The sequence below is a fragment of the Lipomyces arxii genome (assembly GCF_038497795.1).
Source record: "Lipomyces arxii strain Phaff 12-163 unplaced genomic scaffold V1512scaffold_5, whole genome shotgun sequence".
Classification (NCBI taxonomy): Eukaryota; Fungi; Ascomycota; class Lipomycetes; order Lipomycetales; family Lipomycetaceae; genus Lipomyces; species Lipomyces arxii.
The window spans coordinates 645272-659826 of record NW_027117704.1 but is presented as its reverse complement, the minus strand read 5'-3'; the positions used below and the strand labels follow the sequence as shown (position 1 = coordinate 659826).

General features: G+C 43.6%; 9 protein-coding genes across 9 annotated transcripts; 4 read left to right on the top strand and 5 right to left on the bottom strand.

Annotated features, from left to right (window-relative positions):
• Positions 1 to 162: 162 nt before the first annotated feature.
• V1512DRAFT_270751 (Glyoxalase/Bleomycin resistance protein/Dihydroxybiphenyl dioxygenase) lies at positions 163 to 1323 on the bottom strand (the record flags this gene model as incomplete). The annotated part of the gene is made up of 5 exons (XM_066917619.1): positions 163 to 609; positions 658 to 776; positions 824 to 1014; positions 1063 to 1224; positions 1286 to 1323. 5 exons carry the CDS (start codon positions 1321 to 1323, stop codon positions 163 to 165), a joined length of 957 nt encoding a protein of 318 aa, XP_066772298.1.
• Positions 1324 to 1515: 192 nt separating this feature from the next.
• Positions 1516 to 2785, top strand: V1512DRAFT_261495 (uncharacterized protein; the record flags this gene model as incomplete). Its single annotated transcript, XM_066916082.1, has 2 exons — positions 1516 to 2202; positions 2255 to 2785. Coding segments are annotated over exons 1-2 (716 nt in total), but the record flags the coding sequence as incomplete, so codon positions are not given.
• V1512DRAFT_261490 (uncharacterized protein) lies at positions 2461 to 4246 on the bottom strand. Its single transcript, XM_066916081.1, has 4 exons — positions 3943 to 4246; positions 3809 to 3884; positions 3713 to 3755; positions 2461 to 3665 (listed from the first exon to the last, which is right to left on the bottom strand). Exons 1-4 carry the CDS (start codon positions 4074 to 4076, stop codon positions 2605 to 2607), a joined length of 1314 nt encoding a protein of 437 aa, XP_066772296.1. The 5' UTR covers positions 4077 to 4246; the 3' UTR covers positions 2461 to 2604.
• A 147-nt stretch (positions 4247 to 4393) lies between these two features.
• On the top strand, positions 4394 to 6759 carry V1512DRAFT_261488 (alcohol dehydrogenase). Its single transcript, XM_066916080.1, has 4 exons — positions 4394 to 4994; positions 5047 to 5150; positions 5199 to 5443; positions 5494 to 6759. The coding sequence occupies exons 1-4, from the start codon at positions 4704 to 4706 to the stop codon at positions 6312 to 6314; spliced, it is 1461 nt and encodes a 486-aa protein (XP_066772295.1). The 5' UTR covers positions 4394 to 4703; the 3' UTR covers positions 6315 to 6759.
• On the bottom strand, positions 6257 to 8120 carry V1512DRAFT_261487 (Low temperature viability protein). The gene has a single exon (XM_066916079.1). It carries the CDS (start codon positions 7818 to 7820, stop codon positions 6432 to 6434), a length of 1389 nt encoding a protein of 462 aa, XP_066772294.1. The 5' UTR covers positions 7821 to 8120; the 3' UTR covers positions 6257 to 6431.
• Positions 7954 to 9690, top strand: V1512DRAFT_261486 (uncharacterized protein). Its single transcript, XM_066916078.1, has one exon. The coding sequence runs from the start codon at positions 8146 to 8148 to the stop codon at positions 9634 to 9636; it is 1491 nt and encodes a 496-aa protein (XP_066772293.1). The 5' UTR covers positions 7954 to 8145; the 3' UTR covers positions 9637 to 9690.
• Positions 9691 to 9761: 71 nt separating this feature from the next.
• On the top strand, positions 9762 to 11221 carry V1512DRAFT_206479 (WD40-repeat-containing domain protein; the record flags this gene model as incomplete). Its single annotated transcript, XM_066913386.1, has 4 exons — positions 9762 to 9831; positions 9885 to 10035; positions 10082 to 11006; positions 11054 to 11221. 4 exons carry the CDS (start codon positions 9762 to 9764, stop codon positions 11219 to 11221), a joined length of 1314 nt encoding a protein of 437 aa, XP_066772292.1.
• Positions 10943 to 12060, bottom strand: V1512DRAFT_261483 (Maf-like protein). The gene is made up of 2 exons (XM_066916077.1): positions 11765 to 12060; positions 10943 to 11714 (listed from the first exon to the last, which is right to left on the bottom strand). Exons 1-2 carry the CDS (start codon positions 12026 to 12028, stop codon positions 11253 to 11255), a joined length of 726 nt encoding a protein of 241 aa, XP_066772291.1. The 5' UTR covers positions 12029 to 12060; the 3' UTR covers positions 10943 to 11252.
• A 154-nt stretch (positions 12061 to 12214) lies between these two features.
• Positions 12215 to 13016, bottom strand: V1512DRAFT_261480 (uncharacterized protein). The gene has a single exon (XM_066916076.1). It carries the CDS (start codon positions 12869 to 12871, stop codon positions 12293 to 12295), a length of 579 nt encoding a protein of 192 aa, XP_066772290.1. The 5' UTR covers positions 12872 to 13016; the 3' UTR covers positions 12215 to 12292.
• Positions 13017 to 14555: the final 1539 nt, after the last annotated feature.

Here is a 14555-nt window from a genome sequence, read left to right as displayed (position 1 = left end):
ATAGAACCCCTGAAAAATTTCAACATATATTTTAAACTTTGAAAACTGAGCTTAAGTATTCAAAACTTATGTTGAAGTTATTATCAACTAACTACTAGTATAAGCTTAAAGCTTTAATATAAAATGATCAAGAAGGTATAACTATTAGAGCTTCAATAATTTTCACCAGTCAGCGTTGGTCTTGATTGCTTCATTTTGAATGATTTCAACCCAATAGTTGTCTTCATCAAGGACAAATGCGACGTTCTTCATACGTCCATCAGAAAGTCTCTTTTTCCAATTGACACCTAAGGCCTCGAACCGTTCACATGCAGCGTCAAGGTCATCAACTGACACGCAAATGTGGCCGAATCCCTGAGGCTGGTCGTTGCCGTTATGGTAGCCCTTGAAATCAGGGTCCGACTCAGTGCCCCAGTTCCATGTGAGCTCAAGCACACCTTCAAAGTTGTGAACACCAACGCCAGAGTTCTCGACAAAGTTAGGATCGTTGTTGTAGCCCAGGAAGTAAAGGGTAAACTTCGCCCCCTCATGTTCAGCGGTACGAAGAAGTTTCATGCCCAAAACCTCTTGGTAAAACCTCAAGGATTTTTTGGGATCCTTAACGCGGAGCTACTCTAGTCAGTATCTGCGCGTCACATTAATCAGCCTGTGGCTTACCATAGTGTGATTTAATCTGTAGGACGAAACGTTGGTGACATTCTCAGTCTTTGGTGTTCTAGTCCAAATGAGCTCAACCCAGTATCCATCAGGATCCAAGGCAAAAGCAATGTCTTTCTCTGTACTGTATTAGTTGCAGCACCGACATACTATGTAGTAAACGTACGTCTGCCGTCAGAAAGCTTTTTCTGGAAAACAACTCCCTTTTCTTCCAACTGGTTGCAGAATAAGTCAATGTTATCAACAGACATGCAAATATGCCCAAATCCTCGGTGGGGGTCGGCATTTCCATTGTTGACTTTGTATTCAGGATCGTTCTCGGTACCATAGTTGTGAGTAAGCTCTAATAAGCCCTCACTATAATTCGGTCAATCACTGTGGCTATAACTCAATTAAACGACATACCGGTCAGTCCAAACATTCCCATAATTGGTAGAGCCCTCAACGTCATAAGCAAGGAAATAAAGACAAAATTTAGCTTCGGGAAAGTCCAAAGTGCGGATAAGTGTCATGCCGAGCTTGTCCTTATAGAACTCCAAAGATTTCTTTGGGTCCTTAACACGAAGCCTATACAAATATACATGTTAAGATAATTCAATTGAGTAGCTTATGAGCAGTTCGAGCTTACATTGTGTGGTTGAATTTGTACTTTGATAGGTCGGTCATTTTGGCTATTTGAGCAAATGATTTCCGGTCAATGATCTGAGCAAAGGTAGGTCCAATTAGATTTGGAGATTTTCCTGCAATATAAAACTTTGAAAAAACTTCAATTGAACGGAACAGAGGTCTTGCTCGTCCAGGCAGTAACATGTACAAGATGTTGTCCGTCGATCCCGATTAGAATGTTCTAATCTTTACTCACAATTTTAATGGGACTTGTACCTATTGGTGCGGCTGGATTTGACTGACGACGATGTTTTATCGAAATATACTTAAAACACAAAATCAACTACATTTTGGCCTAGAAATAAGGCAATGCTGAAATCACGTCGTCTCACGACTTTACTGTCACAGTCACTATCTCCACTTTCTCCTCCGATTGATACATTTCAGCCGGCAAGTCCTGGGTCACTACAAGACAGCGTCGACAGCTCGTCAACACCAAATGGAGACTCGCACGTCGACTCTCTAGTAGATGCCTCTAAGCTTCCAGTGTCAAATCCCACACCCAAAGTTGTGATGACACTTCTTCTTACAACAAACGGAAACCTGCTTGCGTCATCCTCTCTAAGTGGCAGTCATTCTACGCCTTACTCGCTTGCACTGTCCCCATCTGTTTCACAGCTAAGCACCTCTGGTGGAAGTCATATTGGAAATTCTGGGGGTTCTGTTTTAGGGGGTTCAGGAATGATAGTTGGTTCAATAGGCACAAATGGTGCAATTCACTTGTCTGATTTGTCTCCAAAACCGCGAGTATATGCTTCATATGCGGCAAACTTATGGCGGAGCTATACCAAAGCTGCTACTAGTACGGGTCTTTTTGACGAGTCAGCAGTTGATACTACAGTTGATACTACAGTTGATTGGGTAGCTGTTGAGAATGAGGTAAGTTCAATCTTGATGAGGATAAGAAAAAATTCAATGTTAACGAAGTCAGGAGTCAACGATTGTTATAAAATACGTACCGAATCAAATGCTTCTTGCACTGATAGGTGAAAGAGGTACATCTGTAGGATTACTGTTTGCACGCGCAAGTGCAATGGCAGACACACTCGCTGCGGAGCTCAAGGGATTTACCTTTGAGTGAAAATGGGTGATAGAGAGTTGAACATTTTCCTTGGAGTTAGGTTTATTAAATATAGGTTTGATTATTTAAATGATTGTATTTACTGAAGGAGGTTGCACGTTAAACATTATAAGAGAATAGCCGACAGTAAAATCACAACTTTCATAACAGACATGAGAACTTGCACACAAGACGCTGTCAAATAACTATTGGTCAATCACTTAGTTCCAGCTCATACCACTCTTCTCGACCGCCGGAGTCTCAATCTTGTTAAAATCACCAAACGGATTGCTCTCCTCTTCTTCATCTTTAATGACTAGATTTGCCTTGAACTCTTGCAAAAGCGGACTCTTAACTGGAATTGGAGGCGGCTTGCGTTTGTGCGCCAATGCATCGGCACTTGGAGATCTTGAGCTCGAGTGCGCACCACTATAAGCAGACTTTAAACGGTGGCCATCAGGAGACACCGTCCGAGATCTAGGGGACGGCACAACTTCATCTTCTGACTCGCTGTCGTCATACTCCGAGTCCGAGTCGTCTTCAACCGGCTGACTCATTCTATCATACAATTGAAGTGCCGCAACAAGTTCTTCATTGGCGTGAATCAGCGAGCCAATATAATCTTCAGATTCAATATGCTGTATGTATTTTAGAATCTGTCGTCTCAAGTGCTTGCACTTATTAAAATTGGCAGTAGCGTCAATGTTGTTGATTGCAAGCTCTTTCTCTCGGTTAATTAGCTTGAGTGAATTGGCCAAATTGGTAGCAGCAGTACCGGCCTCAGCCAGTGTTTGAAGCAACTTTGGTTTCTCTTTCTCAAGGTCAAGTTGATGTGCTTCTCTTCTTGTCTTTGATCCATGCGCTGTATTAATCACAACTGTGTCAGAGTGAGCGTCAGAGCGCCGAATAGGTGTGTTGATTCTGTCTATCGAAGGTGCTCGCGTTCGTCGCTCTCGCTCGTCGCGTACTAATGACGGTCCTCTCGAAGAATTGTCGCTTCTAGAAGCCGATGCTTCTGCACCTGGTCTGGCTGGCTGTGGAGGAGGAGTATCTTCCTCGTCGTCTTCATAGTCCAAAAATCTCTGAGGTTTTGCAGGAGCACGCTTCTTTTGAGGTAGCTGTCGATAAAGCAAAGCAGCCTCGTGCATTCCTTGAGTATCCTTGTACTTGTTTGCCCACGCTACAAACATCCGGCTCATTTTCTTCTTGACTTCGGGGTCGGTGAAAGAATCGGTTGCAATGACACGCATCCGTTCAAGAAGCGGTTCGTCCGCAAACGATGCTGCTTGTATGAGCAACTTGGTATAGAGTATCGTCATGCTTACTCACATTGAAATCTCTTGCCGCCATTCTCAATTAGACAGTCCAGGATCTATTCATAGATTGTCAATAAAGCACAGTAAGTTTAAAAACAACAACACTCACGGTCAAGGCTCTAAGCTGATTGTGCACACTACCATATTTCAACTTCTTGCGTAGAGCTCTCGCAGCTTCGGTTGGACTGATATGTTGTTAGATGCCAATTCATCGGACTTATTTTCAAACATAAATCATTTTACCCAGTAGGACTTAATCTGATTGTCTCAATCAAATCAAAAACACCCGCGACATCATCTTCCTCGAATTGATCACTAACAAGTCTTTCTATAGTGACTGTGATTGCTGTATACGGATGGTCTATGAGAAATCCCATTGTTGATCTCAATTACTTTGAATTATTCAATTAATAACAGAATATTTTAAGCCCTCAGTTAAGTATGTCAATCAACAGTTTGAATGCTATTTGCTTTATATTGTTAGCATTTAAATAGTTACGCAGTAATACCAAGAATACGTGTGCTGTGTGACGTTCCGACTTCGCACATCGGGCCTTATCGCGCGCTCACTGTTCTAGTTCCAACGGTATATTTGAAGTTACCCGGATCACACTACCATGCACTCTTGTCCAAACATTTTACTACTGTACAAGCAAAATACATTTGCCTATTTTATTGCTTACTATTTAAATAGCTGGAATCTCTCTTTTTACCGTAGTAATGAACTACCAAAGAAATAATCCGCTTCTCCGTCTCTACCCGTTTAGATCTACCCCTCCAAAACACAACTGTATTTACATGTGCGGCTCAAATATATGCGGGGTTCGTCTTGACCTATCTGGTTTTATCAAAATGCACTCCACCTCCACTTTGCTCAAACATCAACATCTCAAACTCCATTTGTTTTTGCTCAAATTAGCTTTTAACAAGTTAATTGCTACATAAATAAGCTCAGTTGACTTTATTTTGTCTTCAAGACTTTGGTATCCAGCTCAGAAATTACAATGCTCACGAAGGTTGCACCAACTCTTCGCCAACGCTCGGTTTCACTTTTAAAAACAATTCAAAATCATTCGTCTGCTTGCCCATGTCATGCATGCTCAAGTGGTAACTCGCTTGCAACTTATGGTATCAAAGCCACCAGGAAGCTTGCATCTCACAGTCCTGTTGAAAAAGAATACGCGTTTGAAATGGCGGCTAGTAACATCCGATATGGCAATGGAGTCACTCGGGAAGTCGGAATGGACTTTAGGAACTTGAAATCTGAGAGAGTCGCTGTTTTCACGGACAAAAATGTAAGTATAATTACTAGATTTTCAACAAAGATGCCGGTTCTGACCGAGATAGATTCTCAACCTTGATCCCATGAAGAACGTGATTGCTGCTTTGGAGTCTGAAGGTATCAAATACGAAATTTATAGCGACGTGCGTGTTGAACCAAAAGACGGGCCGTAAGGTTTTCATGTTAAGTGAAGGCACTCATATTTACATAACGATAGTGTCAAAGCAGCAATTGCATGGGCAAAAAATTACCAAGCAGATGCTTATTTGGCTGTCGGTGGTGGTTCGGTCATGGACACCTGCAAAATTGCTAGTCTTTATACTTCCTACCCAGATGCTGACTTTTTGGACTTTGTGAATGCGCCTATTGGCAAGGGACGGCCAGTCGATAAGAAGCTTAAGCCATTGATCGCAGTTCCAACCACCGCAGGAACAGGATCTGAAACTACTGGAACCGCAATCTGTGAGTCTGACTAGCGTGAAAATGAGTGATGCTTTCTAACAATCTATAAGTCGACTTGGTCTCGCACAAAGCCAAGACCGGAATCGCACATCGCGCTCTGAAGCCTCTATTGGGAATTGTAGATCCCATCAACACCCGCTCGATGCCTTCTCAGGTTAAGTCCAGCTCTGGTCTTGATGTGCTTTGTCATTCGTTGGAATCATGGACGGCAATCCCATACTATGAACGTGTTCCTCGTCCAACAAACCCAATTTTGCGTCCCGCATACCAGGGTGCCAATCCAATTTCTGACGTTTTTTCATTTGAAGCTCTGAAGTTAACAGTCAAGTATTTGCCACGAAGTGTGAAAGATCCCGAAGATACTGAGGCCCAAGAAAAGATGTTGCTTGCGGCGACGTTGGCTGGTGTTGGTTTTGGTAATGCTGGTGTTCACTTGTGTCATGGGCTGTCATACCCAATCTCCGGTATGAACAAGGGTTATCAGCATGCAGGATACAAGGTTGACCATCCCATTATTCCTCACGGTGTCAGTGTTGCAGTGACTGCTCCGAGTGTGTTTCGCTTCACTGGTCCAACCAATCCTGATCGACATTTAGCCGCAGCTGAAGTTTTTGGTGCGGACATTTCCAACGCAAAGGTTGAAAGCGCCGGTGAAATTTTGGGAGAGGCTATTGCAAAATTTCTGGTCGGACTTGGCGATCAGCCTAGAGGCATCACCGATTTGGGCTTTACTAAGGATGACATTCCAGCACTGGTTGAAGGAGCCCTGCCTCAATCTCGAGTTTTAATGCTTGCCCCTAACTTTCAACACGAGGACGCGCAAAAGCGGGAAGATTTGGCAAACATTTTGGAAGCATCTCTGACGTACTAAGTGCTGACAATAAAAAAGTTATTTGTCTTCAGAGCTATATACAATAAAACCAAATAAGACATCACTATACCACATATACGCCAAAAAAATGCTTGAACTGTTTCTCCTTTCAGCTTTTCAATCAGCAATCTTATATCTTCGTTTAACATAGTCTGTCTGGGGCTTTCCAAGCTCGCTTCTGATCTCACGCAGCTGGTTAAGTCCCCTGGTATTCCGTATGTCATAACCTCTACGGCCATTCTTATGCTTTGGAATATTAGGAAGCTCCTTGACAGCCTTCTGTTCCTCTGGCGCAGCAGCTGTAGACTCACGCAGGAGTCTCTTGCCGACCACACTGTAGTTATCCAGAAAGTCGTCCATGATTGCATTGAATGAAGCCGAGTTGAGCTGCTGCTGACCGTTTACTGATTCCGAGACTGTTGATGTCGGCTTCCCGACCTCGGACAACAGGCCCGCATCGTCGCCCACACAGTCTTCCTCGTCCTCCGACGACTCGTTATATAGTTTCTCAATTTGGTCGAACCGATCGTCTAGCAATGTCAGACCGGCGTTGCGGAACATAGCCGAGCTTGACATGGAGAATCCTGTCGACGCTGTCCGGCTACCACCGTATGCTTTCCCGCGCTTGCTTCCGAACGACACCAGCGAACCAACATCATCATTTTCGTCAAACTCGTCTTCCGAATCGGGAGCCGCAGCACCTTTTGACTGCGAGATTTTAAACTTTGAAAATTCTTGCTGCCAGTCTTGATCCTGGGCTTCGTCGTCTTCAAACAACCCATCGTCGTCTTCATAGTCTTCGTCATCGTCTGCTCCTTCTCCGGTGATGATCTTTGCAAAAATATCTTCGTCATCCTCTACGTATTCTTCATCTTCTAACGCTTCCAAGACCTCGCGCAGCGCTGGATCCATGTCGGGCTGTAAACCAGCAATCTCATCCGGAATTGCCTGTTGATCCTGATATGTTCGTTTAACAGTTTCTGTGCTTGGAAATAAATCTGCCGGCAAACTTGACTGTGTGTCAAGCTCGCTGTCTACAAACTTGACACTTTGCCCAGCACGGTTGTTTGCTCGTTCGGCCACACGCTGAGACGCAACTGATGAAATAAACACAGTCGACCCATCCTCATCACGACCAATTTCTCGCAAATGCTGCATGTAGTCGTAGTTACTGTCGTCGAACCCAATACCGTACATGGCTGCTTCGCCTTCATTATCTCGAGTCGTACCAAACGAACCTCTGTCAGCTTCAAGGTCACGCAAAGTCTTGATTTGCGACGGACCCGTCTGGCGATACGAGCTAGATATAGCAGGGTTGTCCTTCTTCTTAATCTCCACGAGCACACCTGTGGACGCCTCCGGGTCATTGATCAGAGGATCTTCAAGAGACCGATACACTAGCCTATATCTGCGTGCAGTTTTTCTGTCAATCCGTTTTGCCATAGCTGCCTTAAAATCATTGCTATTTGTCGCAGACACTGTATTATCACTTTCTGTGGACATCATGTTACTTTGGTGTTTTGTAAGAGAAGTACTTTTGGGTGGAAAAAAAGTTCAGTTTTATTGACACCAAACCCTCTTTTATGTAAGCTGCAAATCTTGGGATTTTCAGGAGTTCAGAGGTTGTCGCTATTTAAATCGAAAACTAACGTTGCGAGAGTGGAGCTTGACCCTAATCCAGTTCATCCAACAGAACCTTTAGTTATATTCTGGGTTGGGGTATATATTATAAGATTTAAGATTCAGGGGTCAGTGCTTAACTGACCGGAGGCATCTTATCAGTTTTTGGTAGATAATAATTTTTGTGCATTTTGCAAAAGCTCAATAGACAATGAACATAGACTTGATTATAACGAATGGAATAGTAGTCACTGCTTCAGGCACTCTGCATCCGCCTAACAGCGATATTGCGGTTAGCGATGGTGTAATTTCTAGCATTGGTCGCGGGCTGGTTGCCTTTGCGTCTGAGACGACACAGGTCATTGATGCCAAAGGAGCGCACGTTACACCTGGCGGAGTCGATACGCATGTACATTTATCTCAGGGTGCTGGCGGCATCACTATGGATGGGTTTGACACTGGGACCAGAAGTGCGGTTTGTGGAGGAACCACGTCGATAGTCTGCTTTGCTCCACAGGAGAAATGGGACGAGGACGTCATCAAGGTCGTTGAGGATTATCACGCTAAAGCTGCTTCTCAGGGTGGCACTTATTGCGATTATGGGTTTCATTTGATTATGACCAACCCGTCGCCGTCAGTGCTGGACGAGCAGCTACCGGTGCTTCGAAAAGATTACGGCATTTCGAGCGTAAAAGTGTACATGACGTACGACAACCGACAGTTGACTGACTCGCAAATTATGAGCGTGCTTACACAGACACGACGACTTGGAATGACGACCATGATACATGCCGAAAACTGGGATATGATTAAGTTTATTATTAAGCAGCTCGAGGAACGTGGCCAGACTGATCCCTATTTCCATGCCGTATCTCGGCCGCCGCTGGTGGAAACCGAGGCTGCGTACCGGGCAATCTGTATTGCGGAGCTGATGGACGCGCCTATTTTGCTAGTTCACGTCTCAACTAGGGCGTCGCGTGACCATGTGCGTGCAGCACAAACTAGGATGCTACCCATCCACGCCGAGACCTGTCCTCAGTACTTGTATCTGATGTCGGACGTATTGCAGAAACCAGATTTTGAGGGAGCCAAGTACGTGTGCTCACCACCTGTCCGAGATTCACCAGACGATATCAATGCTTTGTGGGAAGGTATTGCCAACGGAACTTTCACGACTCTCTCGTCCGATCATTGCCCATCTTGTTGGGATCATCCGAAGGGTAAAAAGCTCGGCCTGGACGAGAAGACCAAGATTGCAAAATTTAGTGCTATCCCGAACGGTTTGCCCGGTGTTGAAACTAGACTGCCACTTGGATACCAAGGTGTTTCGGATGGCAGAATTTCGATTGAAAAGCTTGTGGAAGTAGCGTGTACCAATCCCGCTAGACTGTATGGGCTCGATAAGAAAGGAGTGATAGCACCAGGGTACGATGCTGATTTGGTGATTTGGTATCAGACTGGAGAAGCAATGGTCACGGTTGAAAACGGAAAGTTGCACCACAAAATCGACTACACTCCCTACGAAGGATTCATGCTGAACAACTGGCCACGCTACACCATTCTGAGAGGAAAAGTTGTCTGGGCTCGAGATGAAGGTGGACTGAAGGGTGAGCAGGGATACGGCCAGTTTGTGAAGCGTGTTGGAAACATGATGCGTCAACCTCGCGATGTTTGGGTCAATGAGTGGAGACCATACGTTTAGTTGTAGATAGATGTGCTGCATAGGGTAATTTAAAAGTAAAGTCAGGGGTCAAAACCTTATTCTTGTAGTATAATTACGACGGTCTCAAAACTCATTAGAGATACAGAAAGACTACAAACAATGCGATGAATTTGCTGTTGCTAGATCCTTTTGCTATTGCGCAAGAGTATCCTGAAAACTTAACACATACCCTGAGTACGCGAATGCGATTTATACGGTTAAATATGGTATACTGACAACAACGGCAGATTTTGGACAATCAACATGCATCAAGTTCAATAGAAAAGGGGATTATTTGGCTAGTGGGCTAGTAGATGGAACGGTAATTGTGTTTGATTTTGACACATATGGCATCGCGCGTGTACTGAGGGGCCATACAAGACCAATTCAGTCTCTCAGGTGGGTGAGATATAAAGATCAGAGACCGGCTTACTGATTTCTTTAGCTGGTCTAAAGATGGAAGGTATTTGTTATCGAGTTCACGGGATTGGAAATGTATATTATGGGATTTAAAAGATGGGTCAAGGGAAACCACTGTAAGATTTGAGAGCGCGATTTGGGGTGCAGAGCTACATCCGTTCAATCACCAAATTTTTGTTGCATCGCTATTTGACGACTCGCCAACTCTTGTTGATTTTTCAGATGGGACAATACGCAAACATTTACTGTCCAGCGCACCGTTACAGAAAACTTCACGGGATGACGATGATGAAGATGAAGACGTGGACATGGATGCCGACCATCTGCGTGTGGAAAAGCAAGACAAGCAGTCAACTTTGGTCGCCACGTTTACTCGGACAGGGCACTATATTTTCACTGGTACAAGCAAAGGCTGGTTAAATGTCATTGACGCAGAGACACTGCAAACTGTACGATCGGAACGGCTGACAAACTCGAACATTAAGCATATTGTGTTTAGCATATCAGGAAAGCAGTTTGCCGTGAACGCGTCCGACAGAACGATTCGGTTGTACAACACGCCTGATTTGACGTATGTTGATCCTGTTGATTGGGAGATAGATGTTGTTCATCGGTTTCAAGATGTGGTGAACCGACTGCAATGGAACTCGGTCGCGTTTAGTTCAAATGGCGACCACGTTATGGCGTCGACTTATCAAGACGCACATGATATTTACATTTGGGAAAATACAGTTGGCTCGCTGGTTAAAATTATTGAAGCACCCAGAGAAGAGATTGTGGACGTACAATGGCATCCAAATAGAACAGTCATCGCTGCTACCGGATTGGATAAAGGAACAATATACATATGGGCGACGGTTACACCACAACGATGGAGTGCGCTTGCGCCAGATTTCGTTGAAGTCGAGGAAAACGTAGAATACGAGGAACGAGAAGATGAGTTTGACATCGTGAGTGCGGTTGTTTCTGAATGAATGCACGCTAACTCTAAAACTAGATCCCAGATGAGATTGTACAGAAGCAAAAGCTTGATCAAGAAGATGACGACGAGGTCGATGTGGTAACTATAGAACGAGTGCGAGGAGAGTTTAGTGAGGAGTCTTTTGTCCTACCAGTTTTGTTAGATGAAGAGGAAGAGACGTTCGACTCGTCTGACAGTGATTAAGAAACCTCAAGTCATGTATCTTACATAATATCTATTCATCATCACTTTCTCCCTCGTCCTCGTCTGGAAACAAAACCTTCTCCATAACCATAACAGTAGACTTCAAAGGCAATCCGACTACGTTTGAGTAATCGCCAAAAATTTTCTCAATCAGCATTGCACCCTTGCCTTGTATACAATATCCGCCCGACGCGTCTGTGCCTTCGCCGGATGCTACGTACGCGCTCAAGAACTCGTCAGAAACATCCTTGGCAAAGTAAACTTGAGTCTCTTCGATATGCGTTTGCAAATTGTAGCCGGGGTAGACTGGTTTTTCTAATGGCGCGATACATGCAACGGCCGTATAGACTCTATGCGGAAACTCTTCATCTCTTAGCGCTTGCAGCATACGGAAATGCTCAATTGAGGACTTCGGCTTTTCAACAATTTGATTCTGGGACAAGATCACGGTGTCTGCTGCAATGATCAAGGCAGGATCAGCATCTTGTTCTACCTTCAGACAGTCAGCAAAATGATCCGGGTATGATGGCAGCATCCTTCTACCTCTTTCTTATAAACCGCAAGAGCTTTCTGACTTGCAGTCTCGCTCACATATTCGTACACGCTCAGCTGCGCCTTGTCCAAATCTTCGGCAAACCCAGACTTGACGACTTCAAAATTGGTAAGTCCGATCTGATTTAAAAGTTCTCGCCGCCGAGCTGATCCGGAAGCAAGCACGACTCGCTTGTTGCGGAGACATTGGAATACAGGCAAATTTAAAGGCTGCGGAGTGACCGCGGCGGAGTACGATGGAGGTTCTGCGGACATATTTACTGTGATTGTTCGATGTGTCAAATTGCGGTTACAGATTTGAAGACGGCAGGGTTAATTAAGCAGAGCTGATAAGACTCACATTACGAGTAATTGCACCATCGCAGTTCATTTTAGCGATTAACGATAAACTGTACAATAAGGACTTAACAGATATCTCTAGATCTTTGTAAAATACAATATACCAAACCAAACGCCAGATATGCCGTCATATTCATGTCCCCAAAAATGCAACATTAAGTGATATACCAAACGCAACATTTAATCCTCTTTCTTTGCCTTTTGATCATTGTGTGACTTCTTTTTCTTCTTCTGAGCATCCTTAAGCAATGCTCGGACCCAGGCTGCCTCATTGGCTGCCTTCGTACTTGATTTCACTGCGTCATGACGTTTCTTCTTGCCCTTATGCTTTTTTGACTTGTTAGAAACTTCAACAGACACTATGGAGTCCACTTCAGTAACAACCTCAGTTACCGACAAATCAGCTCCAATTGTTTTTGTCCGAGTAATCACATCTTTCTCGACAGTAATTTTCTTTGGCTCTACTGATCCATCCAAGCCTTCGCCCTTGACGAACATACTATACAAAGGACTGTTACGAGCAGTACGTACACTAGCAAAGTCTTGCGCAGGTCCGTCCGGTCTCTTCTTATACACGTCTAGATTTTGCAACTGGCCATCAAATACTCGTTCCCACCATGTTTCGTGATCCAAAGATTTATTTCCAAGTCCTTTTGTGTCCTTCTTGTGCCGTACAAGAATTGGCTTTGCTAGACTGTCCTTTTTAAACCCAGTTCCGGGAGTCCAACCATACGAAGTAAGATATTGTGACGAATTCATTGTGTTTCTTCTGAATTGCTTTTGTGAATCGATGAGTTCCTCGTTGAGAGTAAAACCATTTTTTTTTGTAAACACGAGACCCTTTAATTACAGTCAGTGAGACGAGACGTGTTTTGAGTACAGGTCAGCCTGCGTATAGCATACGGTATATAATCTTTAATAAAAACTGAATAGCTTGAAGTCTTACTAGCTAATGACGCCTATCAATGGTGCCGTGAGTAAGATCCATATTCACTTTTATGCGCCGTACTCATCAGTCGAGAACAACAACAACCTCTTAAGTGACTTCCATAGCAAGTTTGCCTGATATTTTCAAATTATATAATATTCTTCAACACTACTATACTACATTCATCTACTACAAAAAAGGCCCTTTCACGAAAATGTTCCAGATCTCTGCTCGTAGTATTCACCTCTCAGCTCTAAGCACAGACATATCCACATATTCCAATTTTATGGGCTTTACAAAAGGTCGCTTATTTGTTTTTGTTTCTTGTAATCTCACGTACGGGACATATGGCGACGGTAGGTGTTGTTCTCATTCAGAGCCGCACGATTAGACCGTACAGAACGACGTACCGCTTCTACTTGGATTGCGTACGTAATGGATGATTTGGAAATTTGAAGCTTATGCGTCATTGCTCACAAGGCAGTTATCAGTAAATTCATTATCACAGACTGAATTAGTCTTAATGAGTTGACACGGTTATTCAAGAAGTCGAAATTTCTCCCAGTCGGACAGTATTCAAATAGGTTAAATCGGGGTTACCAAACGAGAATCCTGGACAAGTCATGTATTAAGTGACGACAAACTATAAAAAGTTTTGCTTATATCGCTAGCGAAGTCTATGACTCTAATCGTTTGGATCAAAACAATAATAAGTGTGCCGATCAGATATATGATACAAAAGACGCCGATCACAACTTATACACCTTTTGGCCATCTGACACTTACAGATATACACAAATTCAATGAGCAGAGGTAACAGGAATGAAATTTCAATGTTCTGTTCCATCAAGAAGTCGTCTACATACTTGGGCATCTCCATCTTGTCAACGACATACATATATCAAAAGGACCCATGAATGACTACATACAGAAACCTTTTTGCAAAGGTCTGGTCATTATTATGTGGTACTCTATGCACAAATCTACTTATAATGGCAAATCATGCAATCAAATCAGCAACATACACAGTAAAGTCATCGAAGTCAAAAGCATAAAAAACCATTTTATCACAAGAGTTAAGTCAACTGGTTATCAATGCCGCCAGACGCACCCGCAAACTGTCCAGAAACAAAAGTGCAGCGATCTCTTTCAATTTTAAAATTAATCAATAGTTTGCCAGTTGTAGTTTTGCTGTGATCATTTATGGTTCCGGTCAAGCGCAAGTCCTGCATTTTTAAACTTAAATCAGTACTGGCGATGACTCGTCAATTATGAAGTTATAACTAATCAATTCAACAACTAAAGAATTTAAAATAAATAGCAGACAGTTTATGAAACGATATAGCACAAAGAGTGACAGCTAATTTTCATAAACTGCGAGTATTCAACCGGTTTGTTGGACCAGAACAGGGCCAGGGTTAAAGTGCTCCGGCTCTCCGTCATTCTGAGCCCCTAGAACGTGACAATCCAAAATCTACCTTTCACCATTGAAAGTCCGCGTTTTATTGTCGTGAC

Excerpts from the sequence above, each read along its gene's own strand:
- V1512DRAFT_261490 (XM_066916081.1), bottom strand. The coding sequence starts at position 4,076 with ATGGGATTTCTCATAGACCATCCGTATACAGCAATCACAGTCACTATA. Across the intron at positions 3,885-3,942 it reads ATCAGATTAAGTCCTACTGG|TCCAACCGAAGCTGCGAGAG; the intron begins GTAAAATGATTT and ends ACAACATATCAG. Across the intron at positions 3,756-3,808 it reads ATCAGCTTAGAGCCTTGACC|ATCCTGGACTGTCTAATTGA; the intron begins GTGAGTGTTGTT and ends ATCTATGAATAG.
- V1512DRAFT_261488 (XM_066916080.1), top strand. The coding sequence starts at position 4,704 with ATGCTCACGAAGGTTGCACCAACTCTTCGCCAACGCTCGGTTTCACTT. Across the intron at positions 4,995-5,046 it reads CTGTTTTCACGGACAAAAAT|ATTCTCAACCTTGATCCCAT; the intron begins GTAAGTATAATT and ends TGACCGAGATAG. Across the intron at positions 5,444-5,493 it reads AACTACTGGAACCGCAATCT|TCGACTTGGTCTCGCACAAA; the intron begins GTGAGTCTGACT and ends ACAATCTATAAG.
- V1512DRAFT_261486 (XM_066916078.1), top strand. The coding sequence starts at position 8,146 with ATGAACATAGACTTGATTATAACGAATGGAATAGTAGTCACTGCTTCA.
- V1512DRAFT_261480 (XM_066916076.1), bottom strand. The coding sequence starts at position 12,871 with ATGAATTCGTCACAATATCTTACTTCGTATGGTTGGACTCCCGGAACT.
- V1512DRAFT_261487 (XM_066916079.1), bottom strand. The coding sequence starts at position 7,820 with ATGATGTCCACAGAAAGTGATAATACAGTGTCTGCGACAAATAGCAAT.
- V1512DRAFT_261483 (XM_066916077.1), bottom strand. The coding sequence starts at position 12,028 with ATGTCCGCAGAACCTCCATCGTACTCCGCCGCGGTCACTCCGCAGCCT. Across the intron at positions 11,715-11,764 it reads TTGCGGTTTATAAGAAAGAG|GTAGAACAAGATGCTGATCC; the intron begins GTAGAAGGATGC and ends GACTGTCTGAAG.